This window comes from Oncorhynchus tshawytscha, linkage group LG23 (genome assembly GCF_018296145.1).
Source record: "Oncorhynchus tshawytscha isolate Ot180627B linkage group LG23, Otsh_v2.0, whole genome shotgun sequence".
Classification (NCBI taxonomy): domain Eukaryota; kingdom Metazoa; phylum Chordata; class Actinopteri; order Salmoniformes; family Salmonidae; genus Oncorhynchus; species Oncorhynchus tshawytscha.
This window is the reverse complement of record NC_056451.1, coordinates 10,827,390-10,851,737: the sequence shown is the minus strand read 5'-3', so window position 1 is coordinate 10,851,737 and position 24,348 is coordinate 10,827,390. Positions and strand designations below refer to the sequence as shown.

General features: G+C 44.0%; 1 protein-coding gene across 3 annotated transcripts in view; it reads left to right on the top strand.

Moving 5' to 3' along the window:
• Positions 1-3,488, top strand: part of LOC112223004 (inactive phospholipase C-like protein 2) — a 60,231-nt gene extending 56,743 nt beyond the window's left edge. The window contains exons 6-7 of one of the 3 annotated variants that reach the window (XR_002949221.2): positions 1,330-2,675; positions 2,812-3,488. Coding sequence is in view for 2 of the 3 variants with exons in the window: in XM_024385903.1 (XP_024241671.1) it covers positions 1,330-1,536 (207 nt within the window). In the remaining variant the exon portion in view is untranslated. Of the gene's footprint in view, positions 1-1,329 lie in introns of all 3 variants that reach the window. The other 2 variants (XM_024385903.1, XM_024385902.2) reach the window with 2 other exon arrangements.
• The last annotated feature ends 20,860 nt before the right edge of the window (positions 3,489-24,348 follow it).

Sequence of the window (24,348 nt, the reverse complement as noted above, 5' to 3'; positions counted from 1 at the left end):
AGAATGGGAGAAACTCCCAAATACAGGTGTGCCAAGCTTGTAGTGTCATGCACAAGAAGATTCGGCTCTAATTGCTGCCAAATGTGCTTCAAGAAAGTACTGAGTAAAGGGTCTGAATACTTATGTAATATTTCTAAAATAATTAATAGATTAACAAATACTTTGTTTGTCGTAGATGGAGAATATTAAAATGAGATGAAAGGCGAGTTCCTAACACGTTCAGGAAGTGAAGCTAGAGCTCCGAGAGATGTTCAAAGCGATGGGGCCGATGTTTTGATCGAGAGACCTTTAGAAACTTTGCCCATTTTCTCTAACACTAAATATACAAATATGTATTTTACAGTTCTAAGGAAGGTGAAATCTTAATGGATTTGAAAAAATGTAATTTCAAGCCTTATACATACAGTTTTGTTGAATAGGAAATAATCAAAATATGATCTGTGTAATTAAGCTTGTGTCCTCAATAGTGACTACACCTCTGCAATTTCTCACTATTTTTACTAGAAAAGTGAGAGTTTAACTTTGGAGTATGCATCATTACTAGTTATTGTTTATCTCATGATAAATAATTACTTTTGGGGATTACGAAGATTACATTTTCGATTACATTTAGTTACATGTAAGAGGTTTAACTTAATGTTTGTTTTGAGGACAGACATAAGCAGTGAATTTAAATTCAAGAAACAACTTCAGAGTGAACACTTCAGAGATTATGATTCCACCGTGCAGTTGGCCTTCACTAAATAAGGAAAAAACTATTTTTTGAGAGTTTGTTTACAGAAGGGACATAAGGTAGCTAGGTTTAAATTGACATTTGTTTTTCAGCTGCAGCACGGTGGAATAAGAGCCTATGTCTGAGCTAGTTAGATTGCACACACTGTCTGATGTATTTGTCTTCATGCCGTTCATTTAATCCCTGTGTCAATGCAAGGGGTAATTATCGAGGAATGACCTTCCGCATATTTATTTGTGATATTTGCATGCGTTAATTGCATGCTCACCTCATGAGCGTTTGGGCTCATTTATACATGGTCCCCGGGAAATTGAGTTGGTGCCTGGTGAGTGTTTGGCTACGCTGCATAATTCATTATACACAGAAGCAGCGGTTACGCTCCGTGGGTATTGGGGAGGTGTAGGACTCCAATGTCTGACCGCATACAACTAAGATTAAACAGTTATTACCACACTACTCTCTCGCTTCGTGACCTTTTTGAAGGTACAATTGGTTTCACCCTGTGTCTTTCTGTTTAAACTGGAGATTAAAGTTGTTTATACATGCTCCATTGTCTCTATATTGCCATTTCTGTCATGTCCCTTCCTCCCCTCCAGGGCCAGGCGGACCTGCTGAAGCACGCAAAGAGTGAGGTCCAGGAGAGCCTGAAGCAGATCCACTATGCCGCCCTCACCTGTAACCTCAGTAAGGACGGGCCTTCAGGGAGCACGGCAGGCTCCGAGTCCAGGGCCCGACCACGCAGCCTGGACGCCATCCCTGAGAAAGCCACGGGGGAGGACGAGCTCTCTGAGGAGGACAACTGAAGGTTTACGCCCTAAACCCTTCATACCTCCAAGCCCCTTGCCCTACCCTAGTGGCATACATAAACCTCCTTACCGCAGTCCCACACAAACCTGACTACAGTATACCTGTTCTAGTGCCGTTGCCACACACAACTATTCTTATTCCAGTGCCGTATACAACCATTCTATTCCCACCCCAGTCCCACACAAACCTGACTACAGTATACCTGTTCTAGTGCCGAACCATTCCATTCCCACCCCAGTCCCACTCAAACCTGACTACAGTATACCTGTTCTAGTGCCGAACCATTCCATTCCCACCCCAGTCCCACTCAAACCTGACTACAGTATACCTGTTCTAGTGCCGAACCATTCCATTCCCACCCCAGTCCCACTCAAACCTGACTACAGTATGTATACCTGTTCTAGTGCCGTTGCCACACACAACTATTCTTATTCCAGTGCCGTATACAACCATTCTATTCCCACCCCAGTCCCACACAAACCTGACTACAGTATACCTGTTCTAGTGCCGAACCATTCCATTCCCACCCCAGTCCCACTCAAACCTGACTACAGTATACCTGTTCTAGTGCCGAACCATTCCATTCCCACCCCAGTCCCACTCAAACCTGACTACAGTATACCTGTTCTAGTGCCGAACCATTCCATTCCCACCCCAGTCCCACTCAAACCTGACTACAGTATGTATACCTGTTCTAGTGCCGTTGCCACACACAACTATTCTTATTCCAGTGCCGTATACAACCATTCTATTCCCACCCCAGTCCCACTCAAACCTCCCTTTGCTTAACCAGGTACCACACAAAAAGCCCTTAACCCCTCCTGCCCACCTCAACGTCCAACAGCAAGATGTTGCAGGTCAACTAGGAGGGTCAAGTGAACTTGCAGCCACGGTCTTAAAGCCGTGACCTACTGTAGAGAGAGTGCACTTATTTACAGGCAGACCCCAGGGTCTGACCCTAGGAGAGCCGCTCTAAAGGGTCCAAGGATTTCTTAAGCACAATTTACGGGTTTCTGACCAACCAGAAATTAGAGCTGTGAATGTAATAGGAAACAGGAACAATGGAGAGAAGGAAAGAAGAAAAGGGAGGCGAGAGCTGTTTACAAGAATGAACTTGTTCTTGTCTGCCAAAATAGTATGTTTATATATGGAGTTCTGTTACTTTTTTTGCAGCGTGCTTCATTTTATTATTGTATTCTTGAGAAATAAGATTTATTTTGTAAAGGAAATGGCTCGTCCATGAAAAATAACTATTTTATTTGTCTGTACAGATGTGAAATTGTCCTTTACACTTTCCCACTGGAGAGTTCCTTTGTCGAGACGAGGGACGGATAGAGACTTTCAACCTCAGTGTGTGGTCCAAAGGGTGACAGTCGGAGTCTTAAACACAACCAGCAACTGCTTGGTGAAGGAACCATGGAGAGAATAACTCGTTAGGTCTACGTTTTGGTATCATTTCACCATTCCACGTGAGAGGCTTGAGTAAGGTGTACAAAGTAATAATAGCTTATCAAGCAGTCCTGGTAACAAACTAGCACCCTATTCATGAATACGGTTTCATATATGACTGTGCCTCATTGCTACAAATCAGTCAACAAAAGGGATGGATGGTGAGGAAAGAGCTGCTCTTCCTCGCATCCATCCATCTTAACCTGCTTTTGTCCACCAGTTGCTTCTAGTTTGTATTTTGTTCATTCTCTCCACAGTGCTGAAACAGCGTTGCTCCTGGTCAACTTTAGCCACCCACCACCACCTCTGGATCTGACCCACCAGTGTTTTAACTGGGCCCACACTGGGACAAAAAGTAATTCACAAACTTCAGTGCTGTGACTGTTGTATTTATAACTGTTAACCATTTTTACCGATGGAGAGAAAAAGAAGAAAAAAATACCGGTTTTGCTTTTCTGTTAATTCCTGAAACCTTCAGAATAAACCACGTTAAATCATTTATGGTGTCTGGTGTCAGATTCAATGACCGACCGAATGAACATTCATTAACATTCTACAGTGTGATGTTTTCTGTTGTATTAATGCTATTACTGTTCAAGGGCAGACAGAGACTTCAGGGTCTGGATATCCCAGCCATCGCATGGAGCTGCTGGAGGAACTGAAGGATCTCCATAGATTTGTTTACAGTGTGCTGATAGGAGTGGAAAGAGTCTAGGGATATCTAGCGAACCACAGGCGTGTCTGGCACATGTTCTCAGATACACACAGACCTGCACGCACAGCTAATAACCCATAAAAACAGACACAATTCCACTTTATTTCCCTGATAGACCACTGCATTGTGGTCACTGGTCGGCACCGAAAAACAAGCACCCCAACACATCACAGGACAAAGGCCCCAGGACATGTTCTTAGAAAAGCAGAAAGATTGTCCCCTGTAAGTCAAACCAGGGTACAGCACCACAAAATAGCATTTAGAATAGATCAAAGCAAAGTTTATTGGTCACGTACACAGATTTGCAGATGTGCAGTAATACCTTGCAATAAAAAAACCACTCCAGAACAAATAATTAAAAAGACATTCTATAGGATAAGCAATGACTAGAATACAGTATATATATGTGGGTAAAACAGTATGTAAACATTATTCAAGTGACCAGTGTTTAATGACTACAGTATGTACATAGGGCAGCAGTCTCTAAGATGCAGGGTAGAGTACGGGGTGGTACCCGGTTAGAACCATGACTAAAGTTCAGGGCATGGTACTGGGCGGAGAGGCCAGCTAGTGGTGAACGTTTAACCGTCTGATGGCCTGGAAATAGAAGCTGTTTCTCATTCTCTGTCCCAGCTTTGATGCACCTATACTGTCTCTGCCTTCTAGATAGTAGTGGGGTGAACAGGCCGTGGCTCGGGTGGCTGAGGTCCTTCATGATCTTGGCCTTCCTGTGACACTGGGTGCTGTAGGTGTCCTGGAGGGCAGGTAGTGTGTTCCCCCGGTGATGTTGAGGATGAACCTTTTGAACAGTATTTTTGTCATACATTTTTATAAATTAAACATACAGTCCATACAGACTCAAATCTGGGTATAATGTTGTTTTTTTTAATGACTATACCTGAAAACAAGGCAACCTGTGTATGAACTAATACAAACTTTACTGTTAAACAATCTCAAAGAAGAGAGGGGAATGGAATCCATTCGAATGCCATTCTGGATGCCCGTGACAGTGTCTGGTTAGTTTCAGTCGCACCACAGACAAGACAGGGCCTCGCAGATCACGTCAACAACCAGTGAGGACACATTCCCCATAAATAAATGTGAACGTTTGGAATAGATCTGCTTTGTAACATTGTGAAAGGTCTAAACTTAGATATTTAGTGGGTGATGCATTGGCTAATAAATGAACTATCCAATGTTTGCTTTAGGACAGACAGCCTCTCATGCTGTATGTGTTTGTTTTGTTTATGCAGTTGTGCTTGCAAGGCACTGTAGACTACTATAGACTTGAGCTGGCCCGAGATGCACTTGTACGTGCAATCCTCTGGTCGCTGGTCTGGCCTGAGAAGCGAGTCTCCCTGTGGTCTTCGTGATGAAGCAGTGGAGGCCATTAGTCTAGCTGTGGACCAGGCCTCATTCTCGGGAGCGACATCCAGCCGGCATGCCATGGCGTGATGGCCTGGAGATGCCTTGGACTGAGCTAAGGCTATGGAGCCAAAGTCAGCCAGTACCTTCTCTCAGCTCTGCTCTGCTCCCATCGATCCACATTCATCCCTTTTCAATGCTCACTCAAAACTCCTATTCTGCCACTGATATGAGCAAGAGAAATTACATTTCTTAACCCACAGAGAAAAGAGACTTTTGATCCATAACTGATTTATGGGTCAGGCTTCTGTGCAACGTTCTCTAGGAATAACCAGAGGAACAAACAGTAGCCCTGTATTAGAAAGATACTATCTTTTCACGGTTAATAATTCATGCTCTTCCAGTCACTAAACTGCACGTCCCAGAGCGTATTGCTCTCGCTCGACGGTCCCCTTTGTAGAAAACCTGTGTTGGTCATCCAGCGCACTCAGTGCTATGCGCCTCTCTGCAGACTAAGCACCGCAATCATGCCCGGGGGCATAAGCCTCAAGACTAGAAAGAGTATTCAGAGAAAAAGGCCCACAAAAAGATTGAGCTCTCCCAGAGCTAATGCTAACACCGAGTCTTTTTCTGCCTCCACATAAAGAGATGTGTAGATAGCTAGCTGCTTATCAGTTTAGCTAGCGGCTGGCATGTCCAGGGAATTGCTCGTCTGCTGCTAACAACGTAGTGAACAACACCCTGCCCCCCTCAACTATAAAGCTATACAGGACAAAGTGTGTGCTTATCTCAAGAGAAGCTTAATGGAACACATGTATGCAAGCCAGGTCTGCAGGGCGCTCTGTTTGTGTCATTCTTTAACAAGTTGTCTAGTTTAACTGTAAAGTGGAAATGTTCCACATCAAGAGTTTCAAGTTTTGCATTGTCAAAATGACATTGAACAGCTCTCCTTGTTAGCTTGACCACCCAATGTTCTCACGCTGTCTGTTCTCACAGATGAAGCTGTCACGTCGACCAATGTGTACCATACACACTGATCATAAAACAGTCATGTATTTACATATCAACATACAATCGAGATACCTGGGGAAGTGGCAATGCCATGTCAGACTACCAATCCAAGCTACCATCTTGACCCTAAAATCTGTTAGAGGAATACTGTGCATCTTTTTGGTAACTAACCTAGCAGAACCTTGACATGGGATCCAGCGTTGACTGGTCTTCCGTTCCTTTCACTGTCACACTGCTGCACGAACTCCAGTTTTATCATGGCAGTGAAAGTGAAACAGGGTATTCCAGTTTGTATTCCAGGCTAGACAGAGTGGGGGTTGAAAACACACCAATTCTTCTACTTTCTTTCATAAATATCATTATCTCTCCTTGACTGGATCTCTGAGAACTGTGAGAGTGTCATCCTCAGACATGACCGACTCTCTTCCTCTTAGGCCTCAGATCGTTAAATGATTAGTCTCAAAGTGACTTGGCTTGAGTCAAAGATAGACATTTTAAAGGACTTGTGAAAGCTTTTGAGTGATCAAAAAGAAATTCACTGGATATAGATTTCTTATGTGGCCTACCCAGTAATGCTTTTACAAATGTGAAAAGAAGTGTGGGTCAGGGTGTTTAGGGGAAGGATCAAAGTTACTTTGAGAGAAAGGGCCTAGATCACATTAGGCTACCACTTTACAACCCACCCATGGCATATAAAATGAGTGTACAAAACATTAGGAACACTGCTCTTTCCATGACAGACTAACCAGGTGAAAGCTGCGATCCCTGATTGATGTCACCTGTTAAATCCACTTCATTTTATTTCACCTTTATTTAACCAGGCAAGCTAGTTTAGAACAAGTTCTCATTTACAACTGCGACCTGACCAAGATAAAGCAAAGCAGTGCGACACAAACAACAACACAGAGTTACACATGGAATAAACAAGCGTACAGTCAATAACACAATAGAGAGAAAAAAGTCTATACAGTGTGTGCAAATGGCGTGAGTAGGTAAGGCAATAAATAGGCCATGGTAGCAAAGTAGTTACAATTTAGCAGATTAATACTGGAGTGATAGATGAGCAGATGATGATGTGCAAGTAGAGATACCGCTGTGCAAAAGAGCAGAAAAGTAAATAAAAACAATATGGGGATGAGGTAGGCAGATTGGGTGGGCTATTTACAGATGGACTATGTACAGCTGCAGCAATCGCTTAGCTGCTCAGATAGCTGATGTTTAAAGTTAGTGAGGGAAACTTCAATTAATGTAGATGAAGAGAAGGTGACAGGTTAAAGAAGGATTTTTAAGCCTTGAGACAATTGAGACATGGATTACTTGTGTGCTATTCAGAGGGTGAATGGGCAAGTGCCTTTGAACTGGGTATGGTAGTAGGTGCCAGGTGCACCGATTTGAGTCTGGTTAGAACTGCAAAGCTGCTGTTTTTTTTCACGCTAAACAGTTTCCTGTGTGTTTAAAGAATGATCCACCACCCAAAGGACATCCAGCCAACTTGACACAACTGTGGGACGCATTGGAGTCAACATGGGTCAGCATCCCTGTGGAACGCTTTCGACACCTTGCAGAGTCCATGCCCTGACGAGGGCAAAAGGAGTGCAACTCCTTTGGGGCAAAAGGGGTGCAACACAATATTAGGAAGGTGTTCCTCATTTTTTTGTACATTCAGTGTATAGTAGCCTACCAAAACAAACATACAACAAACATCCAAACTAGAACATGTTTGGTAGTACCAAATCCTTGTCATGTGCCTGTGATGTTTAAGGTAATAATCAATGCTCTCCACATTCCTCGTAAGAACGTTTCAATAAGAGGTGTTATATTGACCCTCAGTGGCCGTAGGCGGTACTGCAGGCATAATGCTGTCACAAGGGAATATGATAAACTGAAGGTTAAGACATCCATACAGGGGGACAGTTGCATACTGACTGGGATGTCAGTTATGGATGTGTGGGTTATATATTCACATGTTGTTCCTCTATAAAGAGCACATAAGGCATCTTATAATGTTTGGGTGCTATCTCAGAAAAAACAGCATAGCCTCATTTTGGTTCCTCTGTGAAAGACTCTAAAAGAAACATGATTTGCCCTGCAGATGATTATTTCTCTGCCTGCATACACAACAGGCCCACTTGTAATTCTCACAACACACCTGTATCTGTTATAGTGTATAACAAGTATGCAGGATTCAGCCTGTCTATTAGCCCATTTTCAGCCTGTCTATTAGCCCATTGAACTCAGACCCCCAAAAATGACACAGCATGTGTTCCACATAAATAATACATGCCTTTTAATGAAAAAAAAAATCAAGAACACCTCACCAACAAAGCCTTTCAAAAGGACAAACAAATGGTTTCAGTTACTCAAAATGCCAGACTAATATCTTGTGCACAAGACCTGAGATACTAGCTTTCATATACTGTATGCACTGGTTAAAACGTAAAAGCCTGAGCTACTACAACAGTCTCTCTCACAAAAGCTCCTCTACACCACTAGGTGGCAGGTGGAGCTAAATCAAGCGCCGTAGCATCCCTACACAGAAGGTGCTCATGAGTTCTGCCTTCCAATTATGGGTTATTCTACAGGGACCTGGCTCTGAGAGCTGCCTCCCAGAGTCTCACAACTGCCTGCTTCCCTCCTCAACTAACCAAAAGCAGCATCCCACAATGCACCACCTTTCCCTTCAGTGAGGATCTGACTGCTTGCAGCCGTATGCACATATGCCTCATGTTCAAAAACCAACATCATGCTTCATCGACTAACCCTTAACATGGTACCCCTATAGGGTTACACTACTGGAGGGGTAGTGTAACCCTATAGGGGTACCAAATGATCAGCAGATGCTTATGCATCTTGAGGATCACTGATATTTTGGCATTATTTGTAAGGCCACAAAACAAAATGTATTGATATTTGTGCCTATAAATCTCTGACGCAAACGTCCAAGGTGCTATTAGGCCACATAGAACCTAGAGACACAAGCATTCCGCTGCACCTGCGATAACATCTGCAAAACTGTGTACGTGATCAATCAACTTTGATTTGATTTAGCAACAGGAACCAAACCGAAACAGCTCATACTATTGCCTACTCTCTCTATCGACAAATCGCTGAGATGCTATTGTCTATAATTACATAAAGAAGGATGGGACAATTATCTAATGTACATCATTATACTGTTGGACATAACCCTACAATCAAATGAATGAGCAGGATAGACCTTTCTGTGCACTGCAGTGTCTCTTGTATGCCAGTAGAATTGTTTCATCCTTCCTTACTTATCTAATTTTAGGCCATTGTTTACAGAGAGCCGCAGAGAAACACTGCATTGTTTGCCAGGGGGGAGGGGGCATGATGGAATCACTGCTCAAAGTACATTAAAATGGAAGGCAGCATCGAGGTGACTTTAGCTCCTAATTAAAAACAGATGTGTCCATTTAATAGTCTTAATACTTTGAGGGAGAGACAATCACTGCAGAAATATCTATTTGCCTCATTAAATCGAGAGGCTTGATCATGATGGGGAGGAGAATAATGAATTAAGACAGACATGTTTACCAGGTTGTTTAAATAGTATTTGCCAGAAGAAAGAGAATATCTAAATAGACTGTTGTTGTGTTGCACAGATTATTGGCTATTTAAGTGATGAAGTGACACGATGAATGGCAAGGAGTAAACTAGGAGCAGAATGGCAGTGAAACATTATTATGGACAAATTCTATATCAATCACAGTATAGATAGCTTGAACGTCTGTTAAAAGAAACAACAGTAACACTTTATTTGGATAGTCCCAAGTAGATGTTCAATAACTGTCAACAACATTTCAACTAACTATCCACGAACGCTAGCCCTAACCTTAACCCTTATCCTAACCCTAACCTTAACCCTTATCCTAACCCTAAACTTAACCCTTAGCCTAACCCTAGCCCTAACTAGAACCCTTACCCTTATTCTAACCCTAACCCGAACCATAACCTTAGCGAGCATTTGCTTATCAACAGATAGTTTGTTGATAGTGTGACCATCTGTAGATCTATGTGGCATATTCTACATGGGACTATCCAAATAAAGTGACTGAAACAACTTAAAATTCAGTTTACTGTGGAATCCTCCCCTTATCATTAGAAAAAGACCAATGCGATAGTGTCAAGACAAAGCTAGAGATTATATTTGAAAAAAAGTATGTAATGGTGTTATATCCAAACATAAACATTTCACTGGTAGTACGGTAGCTGTTTATGTCTATCCACACCACATATAGGTGTGAGAACAATGTTACACAAATCATATCGCAGACTGTTTTGTCGTGTACTGCCAGGTCACCTCATTGAGAGTTTGAGTATGACATGCGTGACATATCCGATTAGATTGAAGTTGTATAGACATAGTCTGTGTGATGGGGACAAAGATGTGTCTGGACACTTCAGCCTTGTTCAGGGATCTACTGTCATACTCAATCAGATCTGTGCACCGTACCAGCCTCTACTGACGCCTGTCCAAGCCTCCAGGGGGGATCAAAGAGTGAGTGGCGTTGTGGCACTCCAGGAAAACCTCTCAGAGATCCATGGTACTGTTCTATTGTTAACACCTGTAACAGCTTTAACAGTATGGGCTTATTTGAAGTACAGTAGAGGTTGTTCCTTTATCACAGATATTCATGGTTTTACTGAAAGGAGTTGGCACGGGCACTTTATTATATTTTTCATAAGGTGTGAAATAAAAGATCCCAGACATTTTCCATACGCAAAAAAAGTATTTCTCTCAAATTTTGTGCACAAATTTGTTCACATCCGTTTCAGTGAGCATTTCTCCTTTGCCAAGATAATCTATCCACCTGGTAGTTGTGGCATATCAAGAACCTGATTGCACAGCATGATCATTACACGGGTACACAAGGCCACTCTAAAATGTGCAGTTCTGTCACACAACACAATGCCAAAGATGTCTCAAGTTTTGAGGGAGCGAGCAATTGGCATGCTGACTGCAGGAATGTCCACCAGAGCTGTTGCCTGAGAACTGAATGTTCATTTCTCAACCATAAGCTGCTTCCAACGTAGTTTTAGAGAATTTGGCCAATTGGCTTCACCGCAGACCACGTGTAACCACGCCAGCCCAGTACCTCCACATCCGGCTTCTTCCCCTGCGGGATGGTCTGTGGGCGAGACACCTGGATAGCTGATGAAACTGTGGGTTTTGCACAACCAAAGAATTTCTGCACAAACTGTCAGAAACCGTCTCAGGGAATCTCATCTGTGTGCTCGTCGTCCTCACCAGGGTCTTGACCTGACTGCAGTTCGGCATCGTAACCAACTTCAGTGGGCAAATGCTCACCTTTGATGGCCACTGGCATGCTGGAGAGGTGTCCTCTTCACTGATTAATCCTGGTTTCAGTACCAGGCAGATGGCAGACATGTGAGTGAGAGGTTTGCTGATGTCAATGCTGTGAACAGAGTGCCGCGTGGAGGCAGTGAGGTTGTGGTATGGGCAGGCATAAGCTACGGACAACGAACACAATAGCATTTAATCGATGGCAATTTGAATGCAGAGATACCGTGATGAGATCCTGAGGCCCATTGTCGTGCCATTCATCTGCCGCCATCACCTCATGTTTTACATTGATAAAGCACAGCCCTATGTCTAAGGATCTGAACACAATTCCTGGAAGCTGAAAATGTCCCAGTTCTTCTCTGGCACGCATACTCAACAGACATGTCACCCAATGAGCATGTTGGGATGCTCTGAATTGACGTGTACGACAGAATGTTCCAGTTCCCGCAAATATCCAGAAACTTCGCACAGCCATTGAAGAGGAGTTGGAGCCATTCCACAGGCCACAATCAACAGCCTGATCATCTCTATGCGAAGGAGATGTGTCGGCGCTGCATCAGGCAAATGGTGATCACACTAGATACTGACTGGTTTAATGATCAACTTCCCTACCTTTTTTTGAAGGTTTCTGTGACCAACAGATGCATATCGGTACTCAGTCATGCGGAATTGATAGATTAGGGCCTAATTAATTCATTTCAGTTGACTGTAACTCAGTAAAATCTTTGAAATTGTTGCATGTTGACCTTATATTTTTCTTCAGTATATATAAATTAAATTGTTGCATAATATGTTTAATCAGAACACTTGATGTCGACCTCAAAAGCTTAGTTAAACACTTTTCGGCTTGGGCAATATAACAAGATGTTTGTCCTGTCCATTGAGCATTTTTAATCAAAAGTAAACACGAGGTAAGTAAACAATAAAAAATGCTCTTTACATTTCTATGGAAATAAAAACACTAAATCATATATCTTAAAATGAATTTGCAGTGGCAAGAAAGAAGGCCACACTGCTGAGGCTGATGAATTAGTTGGTGGAAATGATGAGGTAATTGGCACTGGATGGATCTGCTGTGTGAACAGGAAAATAAAAATACCCAGAGGGGCAGAGTGATCTCACGACAAAGGAGGTGTGGGGGGGGTCTCCCTGGAGTCACTCTCACAAGGAGAGGGAGGGAGTGTCTACTACAGAGACAAAGTCAAGAGTAACCTACTCAGGTGACATCAAAGGAAGACCAACGAGCGTAGAAAGTGAGAGAAGGAGGTGGGGTGGGGAAGAGTCAATCTAACAAATCAGGGGATCGGGGCATGAAGGGTTGGCGCTATTGTGCATTGTGTGGACGAGACATGCCGTTCCCTGGGGAAGGGCGCACAGGACTGAGACACTTCGTTAGCGGGACTGTGTACGTAGGGACTGGGATAGTGCCTGGGGGGGCATTATTATTATTAACGCAATGTGCCCCGATAGTCCCCATTCCCCAATAGAACAGAACAGACCCACATAGGGGTCCAATGAGAGTGTCCCATAAGGGCAGCAGGTGGGCCGGCGAGGCGCTAATATCTGGGCTAATACTGGCTGTAAAGTGTGGCTAATGGCAGTGGTGGGGGACACAGAGGTGACACTGGGGGGACGTCTCAGACTCTGGCCGTGTGGGGACAGGGCCTCAGGTTGTAATTAGTAGCCAGTGAAAACACAGCTCACCAGAGGAGCAGGGAGAGGTAAACGGGGACACCAGGGTCTCAGCAACAATAATAATTACCATTCACCAAAACAATCAACCCAGGATATTCTATTAGACAAGCTATCACTGCCACCACTGACCCACTGATTCAGCCATGTGGTTAGGCCAGGACCTCGCAGCTAAAGCCAGTTGCATCCAGGAAGATAATGTAGAAGAAGGCATGGATTGTTTTGCCTTGCCGATTTATTTACTATTTTAAAACAGTTTGGGACATCGTAGGAACATCAGGGAACACAATTTGTGTAATGTCAGGGAACGAACCATGGAAACTCAAACATTTTATTGTCCTCAACGCACATTTTATAGAATGTCATAGGTTCTGCAGTGAAATGGTATTTCACAGCCTTGCCGATATCATTTAGATGAATGCTGAACAAAACTTTGGAGCCTTGGGGAACCCCCTTTCTAATACTCATTTGAAACCCTCACATTGTATGTACATTAGAACTCTCTTTCTTGTGATGTGAAAGGTAAAGAGAACAGGATTTATCTCCATAGTAAATCATTCTGATTGTGTGTGACAAAATACTGTTTTATTCAGGATTCATTGAAGCAAGCAACCAAGTGACCACAAAGTACCATTGAGTACAGCTGGTTGGTGTTGTATTCTTTGAATAAGTATAAGTATCAGGAGAAAAAGGAAAGAGAGCATTGTCAATGTCAAGTATACAGTTAAGAACCAATATGCTTCCATGAACCATAGTTCAAATGTTAATATGTATATTTTACTTTAGTAAAAAAAAATAGATTGAGTCTATATGTGAAAACTGACAAACAAAGTAATACAGGAAACCACATCCCACTGCGACCTCATGTACGGCTGTTACAGAGTATCTAAAGTCGACCTCTCGCTGCATCGAGCCCAGGTTAGGGGCTGATGGCAGATCTCGGGGGAGCTATTAGCGTGTGGATCGGCGGTGGAGCACGGGGGGAGATTGCACAAGTCATGAGAGAGCGCCGGAAAACTCACAACACACTAACAACACCTGTCACCCCTGCACCTAATGAGAAACACAATTAGCAATTAACGGTGCGATCTGTCAGTGCTAATACCTGCCTCGCAGTACTCACACACACTGAGCTGTATCCCCTTCATCAGCACAGACATACATACAGGTAGGGAAAGAACCCAAACAAGCAGACCCATTATAACTGGTAAGGTGATATAATGCGGGCTGTATTACCTCTGTCTCAGGTGTCAGGTGGACTGGGGCGGCTCATATTAGCTCAATACCAGGCACATGCACAGATAGTGCTCAGTCTGTTATGACTTGAGTGAGGACCCAAAAGCGGTTTAACAAAAACAGAGTCCTTTAATGTAAAAAACACAGGGAAGACATAGATCCTCTTCAGATGTAGAAAAATGGCAAAATAGACAACCCTCAGAGAGGGCGACAAATGAAACAGAAAGTCCTTCTGATATTTACAAAAGAGTCCCCTTCTTAGCAGCAGAGGAGAATAGCTGGGTTGCGGCGACAGACTGCTGGTCTCTCTGGGTAGGCGCGGGTCGTAGCGGACAGAGGTACCTGATCACACGTAGCATCAGAAGAACAGGCAGATTCCGACAGGATGGGACAAGGGTGAAGCAAACAAGACGATAGTTTGGTTCTGGCATGAGAAACTCAAACGAGAATCTGACAAAGAAAGAAGCAGGAACAGAGAGAGAAATAGAGACCTAATCAGAGGGAAAAAGGGAACAGGTGGGAAAAGAGTGAAAGGTAGTTAGAGAAGATGAGGAACAGCTGGGGGAAGGAGAGGAAGAGAAGGTAACCTAATACGACCAGCAGAGGGAAACGGAGTGAAGAGAAAGAACAGGAACAAGACATAATATGACAATACATGACAGTACCCCCACTCACCGAGCGCCTCCTGGCGCACTCGAGGAGGAAACCTGGCGGCAACGGAGGAAATCATCGATCAGCGAACTGTCCAGCACGTCCCGAGAGGGAACCCAACTCCTTTCCTCAGGACCGTACCCCTCCCAATCTACTAGGTACTGATGACCACGGCCCCGAGGACGCATGTCCAAAATCTTACGGACCCTGTAGATAGGTGCGCCCTCGACAAGGATGGGGGGGGGGGAAGAGCGGGGGCGCGAAGGACGGGCTTAACACAGGAGACATGGAAGACCGGGTGGACGCGACGAAGATATCACGGGAGAAGAAGTCGCATTGCGACAGGATTAATGATCTGAGAAATACGGAACGGACCAATGAACCGCGGGGTCAACTTGCGAGAAGCTGTCTTAAGGGGAAGGTTTTGAGTGGAGAGCCATACTCTCTGACCGCGACAATATCTAGGACTCTTAGTTCTACGCTTATTAGCGGCTCTCACAGTCTGCGCCCTATAATGGCAAAGTGCAGACCTGACCCTCTTCCAGGTGCGCTCACAACGTTGGACAAAAGCCTGAGCGGAGGGGACGCAGGACTCGGCGAGCTGAGACGAGAACAGCGGAGGCTGGTACCCGAGGCTACTCTGAAAAGGAGATAGACCGGTCGCAGACGAAGGAAGCGAGTTGTGGGCGTATTCTGCCCAGGGGAGCTGTTCTGACCAAGACGCAGGGTTACGAAAAGAAAGACTGCGTAAGATGCGACCAATAGTCTGATTGGCCCGTTCTGCTTGACCGTTAGACTGAGGGTGAAAGCCGGAAGAGAGACTGACGGAAGCTCCAATCAAACGGCAAAACTCCTCCAAAATTGAGACGTGAATTGCGGACCCCTGTCCGAAACGACGTCTGACGGAAGGCCATGAATTCTGAAAACATTCTCGATGATGATTTGTGCCATTTCTTTAGCAGAAGGGAGCTTAGCGAGGGGAATAAAATGAGCCGCCTTAGAGAACCTATCGACAACCGTAAGAATAACAGTCTTCCCCGCTGACGAAGGCAGTCCGGTGATAAAATCTAAGGCGATGTGAGACCACGGTCGAGAGGGAATGGGAAGCGGTCTGAGACGGCCGGCAGGAGGGGAGTTACCGGACTTAGTCTGCGCGCAGACCGAACAAGCAGCCACAAAACGACGCGTGTCAAGCTCCCGAGTGGGCCACCAAAACCGCTGGCGAATGGAAGCAAGCGTACCCCGAACGCCGGGGTGGCCGGCTAACTTGGCAGAGTGAGCCCACTGAAGAACGGCCAGACGAGTAGGAACGGGAACGAAAAGAAGGTTCCTAGGACAAGCGCGCGCGACGGAGTGTGAGTGAGTGCTTGCTTTACCTGCCTCTCAATTCCCCAGACAGTCAACCCGACAACACGCCCCTCAGGGAGAATCCCCTCGGGGTCGGTGGAGACTACTGAAGAACTGAAGAGACGAGATAAAGCATCAGGCTTGGTGTTCTTAGAGCCCGGACGATAAGAAATTACGAACTCGAAACGAGCGAAAAACAGCGCCCAACGAGCCTGACGCGCATTAAGTCGTTTGGCAGAACGGATGTACTCAAGGTTCCTATGGTCAGTCCAAACGACAAAAGGAACGGTCGCCCCCTCCAACCACTGTCGCCATTCGCCTAGGGCTAAGCGGATGGCGAGCAGTTCGCGGTTTCCCACATCATAGTTACGTTCCGACGGCGACAGGCGATGAGAAAAATACGCGCAAGGGTGGACCTTGTCGTCAGAGAGGGAGCGCTGAGAAAGAATGGCTCCCACGCCCACCTCTGACGCGTCAACCTCGACAACGAACTGTCTAGAGACGTCAGGTGTAACAAGGATAGGTGCGGATGTAAAGCGATTCTTGAGAAGATCAAAAGCTCCCTGGGCGGAATCGGACCACTTAAAGCACATCTTGACAGAAGTAAGGGCTGTGAGGGGAGCTGCCACCTGACCGAAATTACAGATGAAACGACGATAGAAATTCGCGAAGCCGAGAAAGCGCTGCAGCTCGACGCGTGACTTAGGAACCGGCCAATCAATGACAGCTTGGACCTTAGCGGGATCCATCTTAATGCCTTCAGCGGAAATAACAGAACCGAGAAATGTGACGGAGGAGGCATGAAAAGTGCACTTCTCAGCCTTCACATAAAGACAATTCTCTAAAAGGCGCTGGAGGACACGTCGAACGTGCTGAACATGAATCTGGAGTGACGGTGAAAAAATCAGGATATCGTCAAGGTAGACGAAAACAAAGATGTTCAGCATGTCTCTCAGGACGTCATTTACTAATGCCTGAAAGACAGCTGGAGCGTTTGCAAGGCCGAAAGGAAGAACCCGGTATTCAAAGTGCCCTAACGGAGTGTTAAACGCCGTTTTCCACTCATCCCCCTCCCTGACGCGCACGAGATGGTAAGCGTTACGAAGGTCCAACTTAGTGAAAACCTGGCTCCCTGCAGGATCTCGAAGGCTGAAGACATAAGAGGAAGCGGATAACGATTCTTAACTGTTATGTCATTCAGCCCTCGATAATCTATGCAGGGGCGCAGGGACCCGTCCTTCTTCTTAACAAAAAAAACCCCCGCTCCGGCGGGAGAGGAGGAGGGGACTATGGTACCGGCGTCGAGAGCTACAGACAAATAATCTTCGAGAGCCTTACGTTCGGGAGCCGACAGAGAGTATAATCTACCCCGGGGGGGGGGGGTGGTTCCTGGAAGGAGATCAATACTACAATCATACGACCGGTGCGGAGGAAGAGAGGTGGCCCTGGACCGACTGAACACCGTGCGCAGATCGTGATATTCCTCCGGCACCCTCGTCAAATCACCAGGCTCCTCCTGTGAAGAAGAGACAGAGGAAACAGGAGGGATAGCAGACATTAAACATTTCACATGACAAGAGACGTTCCAGGAAAGGATAGAATTACTAGACCAATTAATAGAAGGATTATGACAAACTAGCCAGGGATGACCCAAAACAACAGGTGTAAAAGGTGAATGAAAAATTAAAAAAGAAATGGTTTCGCTATGATTACCAGAGACAGTGAGGGTTAAAGGTAGCGTTTCACGCTGAATCCCGGGGAGAGGACTCCCATCCAGAGCGAACAAGGCCGTGGGCTCCTTTAATCAGAGGGTGGGAAAAGAGTGAATGAGGTAGTTAGAGAAGATGAGGAACAGCTGGGGGAAGGAGAGGAAGAGAAGGTAACCTAATGCGACCAGCAGAGGGAAACGGAGTGAAGAGAAAGAACAGGAACAAGACATAATATGACAATACATGACACAGTCAGTGCCCTTTGGCCCTCTTACGAAAAAGTGCCCTCGCAGCTCGGTGGATTTTATTGGATCAATTACTTTTTCATTTGATTTTGAGTCTCCTAAATGTTTTTATTTTAAAGGTAACGAATTGCACATTAAACTAGTTAATTTCATAAGCTTCTGAAGCTTTGAAAATTCCCCATCCCTGCCCTCCAGCCCCAAGAGTGCACTCGTCTGACTTGCATGCAGTGGCCATTGGTTGTGGGCGCTGGGCGGGGAGACTTGAAATGGATCTATCATATGTGTCTTTCCCTGTTAGATACAAAGAATGGGGCAATTTGACTGTTTGTTAGTAAGAGGCAGACCTCACAAGCAGCACATATCATATCAAGTAAAAACTTGTTTGTTTCAAGCTAGCATATTTATATTGAACAAGAATATTAACTCAACATGCAACAAGATTTTACTGAATTACAGTTCATATAAGGAAATCAGTCAATTTAAATAAATGAATTATGCCCTAATCAATGGATTTTACATGATTGGGCAGAGGCGCAGCCATAGGTGGGCCTGGGAGAGGGCATAGGCTGGGAGGGCATTGGCAGAATTAGTTTTTCCCCACAAAAGGGCTTTATTACAGACAGAAATACCCAGTTTCAGCTGTTCGCGTGGGTCAACTTCAATATTACACATAGATTGTAACGTCCATCAATGTAATCGTCTGCATCCTTTCCAATCCCCCATAAATATATTTTTAGTATACACCTTAGCCAAATACATTTAAACTCAGTTTTTCACAATTCCTGACATTTAATCAGAGTAAAAAATCCCTGTTTTAGGCCAGTAAGGATCACCACTTTATTTTAAGAATGTGAAATGTCAGAATAATAGTAGAGAGAATGATTTATTTCATCGTTTATTTCTTTCATTACATTCCCAGTGGGTCAGAAGTTTACATACACCCAATTAGTATTTGGTAGCATTGCCTTTAGATTGTTTAACTTGGGTCAAATGTTTCGGGTAGCCTTCCACAAGCTTCCCACAATAAGTTGGGTGAATTCTGGCCCATTCCTCCTGACAGAGCTGGTGTAACTGAGTCAGGTTTGTAGGCCTTCTTGCTCACACATGCTTTTTCAATTCTGCCCACAAACTTTTCATAGGATTGAGGTCAGGGCTTTGTGATGGCCACTCCAATACCTTGACTTTGTTGTCCTTAAGCCATTTTGCCACAACTTTGGAAGTATGCTTGGGGTCATTGTCCATTTGGAAGACCCATTTGCTACCCAGCTTTAACTTCCTGACTTCCATGGGGGCTGCTCTGTACCATCACTCATTCATATATCCTTATGTACATATTCTTTATCCCCTTACACTGTGTATAAGACAGTAGTTTTTTTTTGGAATTGTTAGTTAGATTACTTGTTCGTTATTACTGCATTGTCGGAACTAGAAGCACAAGCATTTCGCTACACTCGCATTAACATCTGCTAACCATGTGTATGTGACAAATAAAATTTGATTTGATTTGACTGATGCCTTGAGATTTGCTTCAATATATCCACATAATTTTCCCTACCTCATGATGCCATCTATTTTGTGAAGTGCACCAGTCTCTCCTGCAGCAAAACACCCCCACAACATGATGCTGCCACCCCCGTGTTTCACGGTTGGGATGGTGTTCTTCGGCTTGCAAGCCTCCCCCTTTTTCCTCCAAACATAACAATGGTCATTATGGCCAAACAGTTCTATTTTCGTTTCATCAGACCAGAGGACATTTCTCCAAAAAGTACGATCTTTGTCCCCATGTGTCTGGATTTTTTGATGGTGGTTTTGGAGCAGTGGCTTCTTCCTTGCTGAGAGGCCTTTCAGGTTATGTCGATTTCGGACTGGTTTTACTGTGGATATACAGTTGGAGGATTGAGGTCAGGGCTTTGTGATGGCCACTCCAATACCTTGACTTTGTTGTCCTTAAGCCATTAAAATACACTGCTCAAAATAAAGGGGACACTTAAACAACACAAAGTAACTCAAGTCAATCACACTTCTGTGAAATCAAACTGTCCACTTACGAAGCAACACTGATTGACAATACATTTCACATGCTGTTGTGCAAATGGAATAGACAACAGGTGGAAATTATAGGCAATTAGCAAGACACCCCCAATAAAGGAGTGGTTCTGCAGGTGGTGACCACAGACCACTTCTCAGTTCCTAAGCTTCCTGGCTGATGTTTCGGTCACTTTTGAATGCTGGTGGTGCTTTCACTCTAGTGGTAGCATGAGACGGAGTCTACAACCCACACAAGTGGCTCAGGTAGTGCAGCTCATCCAGGATGGAACATCAATGCGAGCTGTGGCAAGAAGGTTTGCTGTGTCTGTCAGCGTAGTGTCCAGAGCATGGAGGCGCTACCAGGAGACAGGCCAGTACATCAGGAGACGTGGAGGAGGTCTTAGGAGGGCAACAACCCAGCAGCAGGACCGCTTCCTCCGCCTTTGTGCAAGGAGGAGCAGGAGGAGCACTGCCAGAGCCCTGCAAAATGACCTCCAGCAGGCCACAAATGTGCATGTGTCTGACAGAGTCTGGAGACGCCCTGGAGAACGTTCTGCTGCCTGCAACATCCTCCAGCATGACCGGTTTGGCGGTGGGTCAGTCATGGTGTGGGGTGGCATTTCTTTGAGGGGCCGCACAGCCCTCCATGTGCTCGCCAGAGGTAGCCTGACTGCCATTAGGTACCGAGATGAGATCCTCACACCCCTTGTGAGACCATATACTGGTGCGGTTGGCCCCGGGTTCCTCCTAATGCAAGACAATGCTAGACCTCATGTGGCTGGAGTGTGTCAGCAGTTCCTGCAAGAGGAAGGCATTGATGCTATGGACTGGCCCGACCGTTCCCCAGACCTGAATCCAATTGAGCACATCTGGGACATCATGTCTCGCTCCATCCACCAAAGCCACATTGCACCACAGACTGTCCAGGAGTTGGCATCAGGAGCATTGTAGGGAGATCATACAGGCACGTGGAGGCCACACACACTACTGAGCCTCATTTTGACTTGTTTTAAGGACATTACATCAAAGTTGGATCAGCCTGTAGTGTGGTCTTCCACTCTAATTTAGTGTGTGACTCCAAATCCAGACCTCCATGGGTTAATAAATTTGATTTCCATTGATCATTTTTGTGTGATTTTGTTGTCAGCACATTCAACTATGTAAAGAAAAAAGTATTTAATAAGAATATTTCATTCATTCAGATCTAGGATGTGTTATTTTAGTGTTCTCTTTATTTTTGTGAGAAGTGTATATTTTATATATAAGTAGCCACCCATTGCCTTGATGACAGCTTTGCACACTCTTGGTATTCTCTCAAACAGCTTCATTAGGTAGTCACCTGGAATGCATTTCAATTAACAGGTGTGCCTTGTTAAAAGTTTATTTGTAGAATTAATTTCCTTCTTAATGCGTTTGAGCGAATCAGTTGTGACAAGGTAGGGGTGTTATACAGAAGGTAGCCCTATTTGGTAAAAGACCTAGTCCATATTATGGCATGAACAGCTCAAATAAGCAGAGAAATGACAGTCCATCATTACTTTAAGACATGGAGGTCAGTCTATGCGGAAAATTTCAAGGACTTTCAAAGTTACTTCAAGTGCAGTCGCAAAAACCATCAAGTGCTATGATGAAACTGGCTCTCATGAGGACCACCACAGGAAGGAAGACCAGAGTTACCTCTGCTGCAAAGGATAAGTTCATTCATGGTCGAATTGGAGTAAACTAACGGACAACAACATTTGACTTCTACTTCCAGCTTATACTGTACATACTATATACATTTTACCGAGACAGTATATTTTAAAATAGTTGTCTTTTGTTTGTTTTTTTGTCCCATCCCATCTATCTCTGAAGACCATCCAGTTTTTCTATTTTCAACTGTGCTGTGATGTTTCACAAAGGTTCTGAACCTTTCTATCCTCATAGTTCCTACAAATTGTAAATTAAAGATCTTAAGATCGTACTTCTTATGGCTGCAGGGGCAGTATTGAGTAGCTTGGATGAAAGGTGCCCAGAGTAAATGGCCTGCTCCTCAGTCTCAGTTGCTAATGTATGCATATTATTATTAGTATTGGATAGAAAACACTCTGACGTTTCTAAAACTGTTTGAATGATGTCTGTGAGTATAACAGAACTCATATGGCAAGCAAAAACTTGAGAAGAAATCCAAACAGGAAGTGAGAAATCTGAGGTTGGTCGATTTTCAACCCAGGCCCTATTGAATTCACAGTGGGATATGGATGAAGTTGCTTCCACTAGATGTCAGCCGTCTTTAGAAACTTGAATGAGGCTTCTACTGTGTTGTGGGCCTGAATAAGAGCTGAATGAGTCTGGTTACTGGCAGTGAGCCATACCCTGGTCATGTGCATTTCACATGATATCGACATGTGTTCCATTGCTTCTCTAGACACAAAGGAATTCTCCGGTTGGAACTTTATTGAAGATTTATGACAACAACACCCTAAAGATTGATTCTATACTTAGTTTGAAATGTTTCTTCGACCTGTAATATAACATTTTGAAGTTTTTGTCCGACGTTCGGCTGGAACTGCACGAGCGTTTGGATATGTGCACCTAACGCGCTAACAAAAGTAGCTACTTGGACATAAATAATGGACATTATCGAAAAAATCAAGCATTTATTGTGGAACTAGGATTCCTGGGTGTGCATTCTGATGAAGATCATCAAAGGTAAGTGAATATTTATAATGTGATTTCTGGTTTCTGTTGACTCCAACATGGCGGAAAATCGTATTTATTTTCTAAGCGCCGTCTCAGATTATCGCATGGTTTGCTTTTTCCGTAAAAAAAAAAAAATCTGACACAGTGGTTGCATTAAGGAGAGGTATATCTATAATTCTATGTGCATAACTTGTATTATCATCTACATTTATGATGAGTATTTCTGTTGAATCGATGTGGCTATGCAAAATCACTGGATGTTTTTGGAACTAGTGACTAGCGCCAATGTAAACTCAGATTTTTTATATAAATATGAACTTTATCAAACAAAACATACATGTATTGTGTAACATGAAGTCCTATGAGTGTCATCTGATGAAGATCATCAAAGGTTAGTGATTAATTTTATCTCTATTTGTGCTTTTTGTGACTCCTCTCTTTGGCTGGAAAAATGGCTGTGTTTTTCTGTGGCTTGGTGGTGACCTCACACAATTGTTTGTGGTGCTTTCGCTGTAAAGCCTATTTGAAATCGGATTAACAACAAGTTTACCTTTAAAACGGTATAAGATACATGTATGTCTGAGAAATTTTAATTATGAGATTTCTGTTGTTTTGAATTTGGCGCCCTGCACCTTTACTGGCTGTTGTCATATCATCCCGTTAACCTCTTAAGCCCACCCGACACGCAGACGTCTCATCTAGCCATCAGCAAATGCAAATGCGCTACGCCAAATGCTAATAGCACTCGTTAAAACTCAAACGTTCATTAAAACACACATGCAGGGTACTGAATTAAAGCTACACTCGTTGTGAATCTAGCCAACAAGTCAGATTATTAAAATGCTTTTCGGCGAAAGCATGAGAAGCTATTATCTGATAGCATGCAACACCCCGAAATACCTGAAGGCGACGTAAACAAAAGAATTAGCGTAGCCGGCGCTACACAAATAGCAGAAATAAAATATAAAACATTCATTACCTTTGACGAGCTTCTTTGTTGGCACTCCTATATGTCCCATAAACATCACTATTGGGTCTTTTTTTTCCGATGAAATCGGTCCATATATACCCAAAATATCCATCTATGGAAACTGTGTGATTCAGAGAAAAACAGTTTCAAAACGCAACGTCATTTTTTTAAATTAAAAAAGTTGACGATAAACTTTCACAAAACACTTCAAAATACTTTTGTAATCCAACTTTAGGTATTAGTAAACGTTAATAATCTATCAAATTGATCACGGGGCGATGTGTATTCAATAGCTCCACGTCTTCAAATCATGTTCGGAAATCTCTCTTCCAAAACTTCCTGTCGGAGACCGGGAGGAATGGGCTCTCTCTAACTCGTTTGA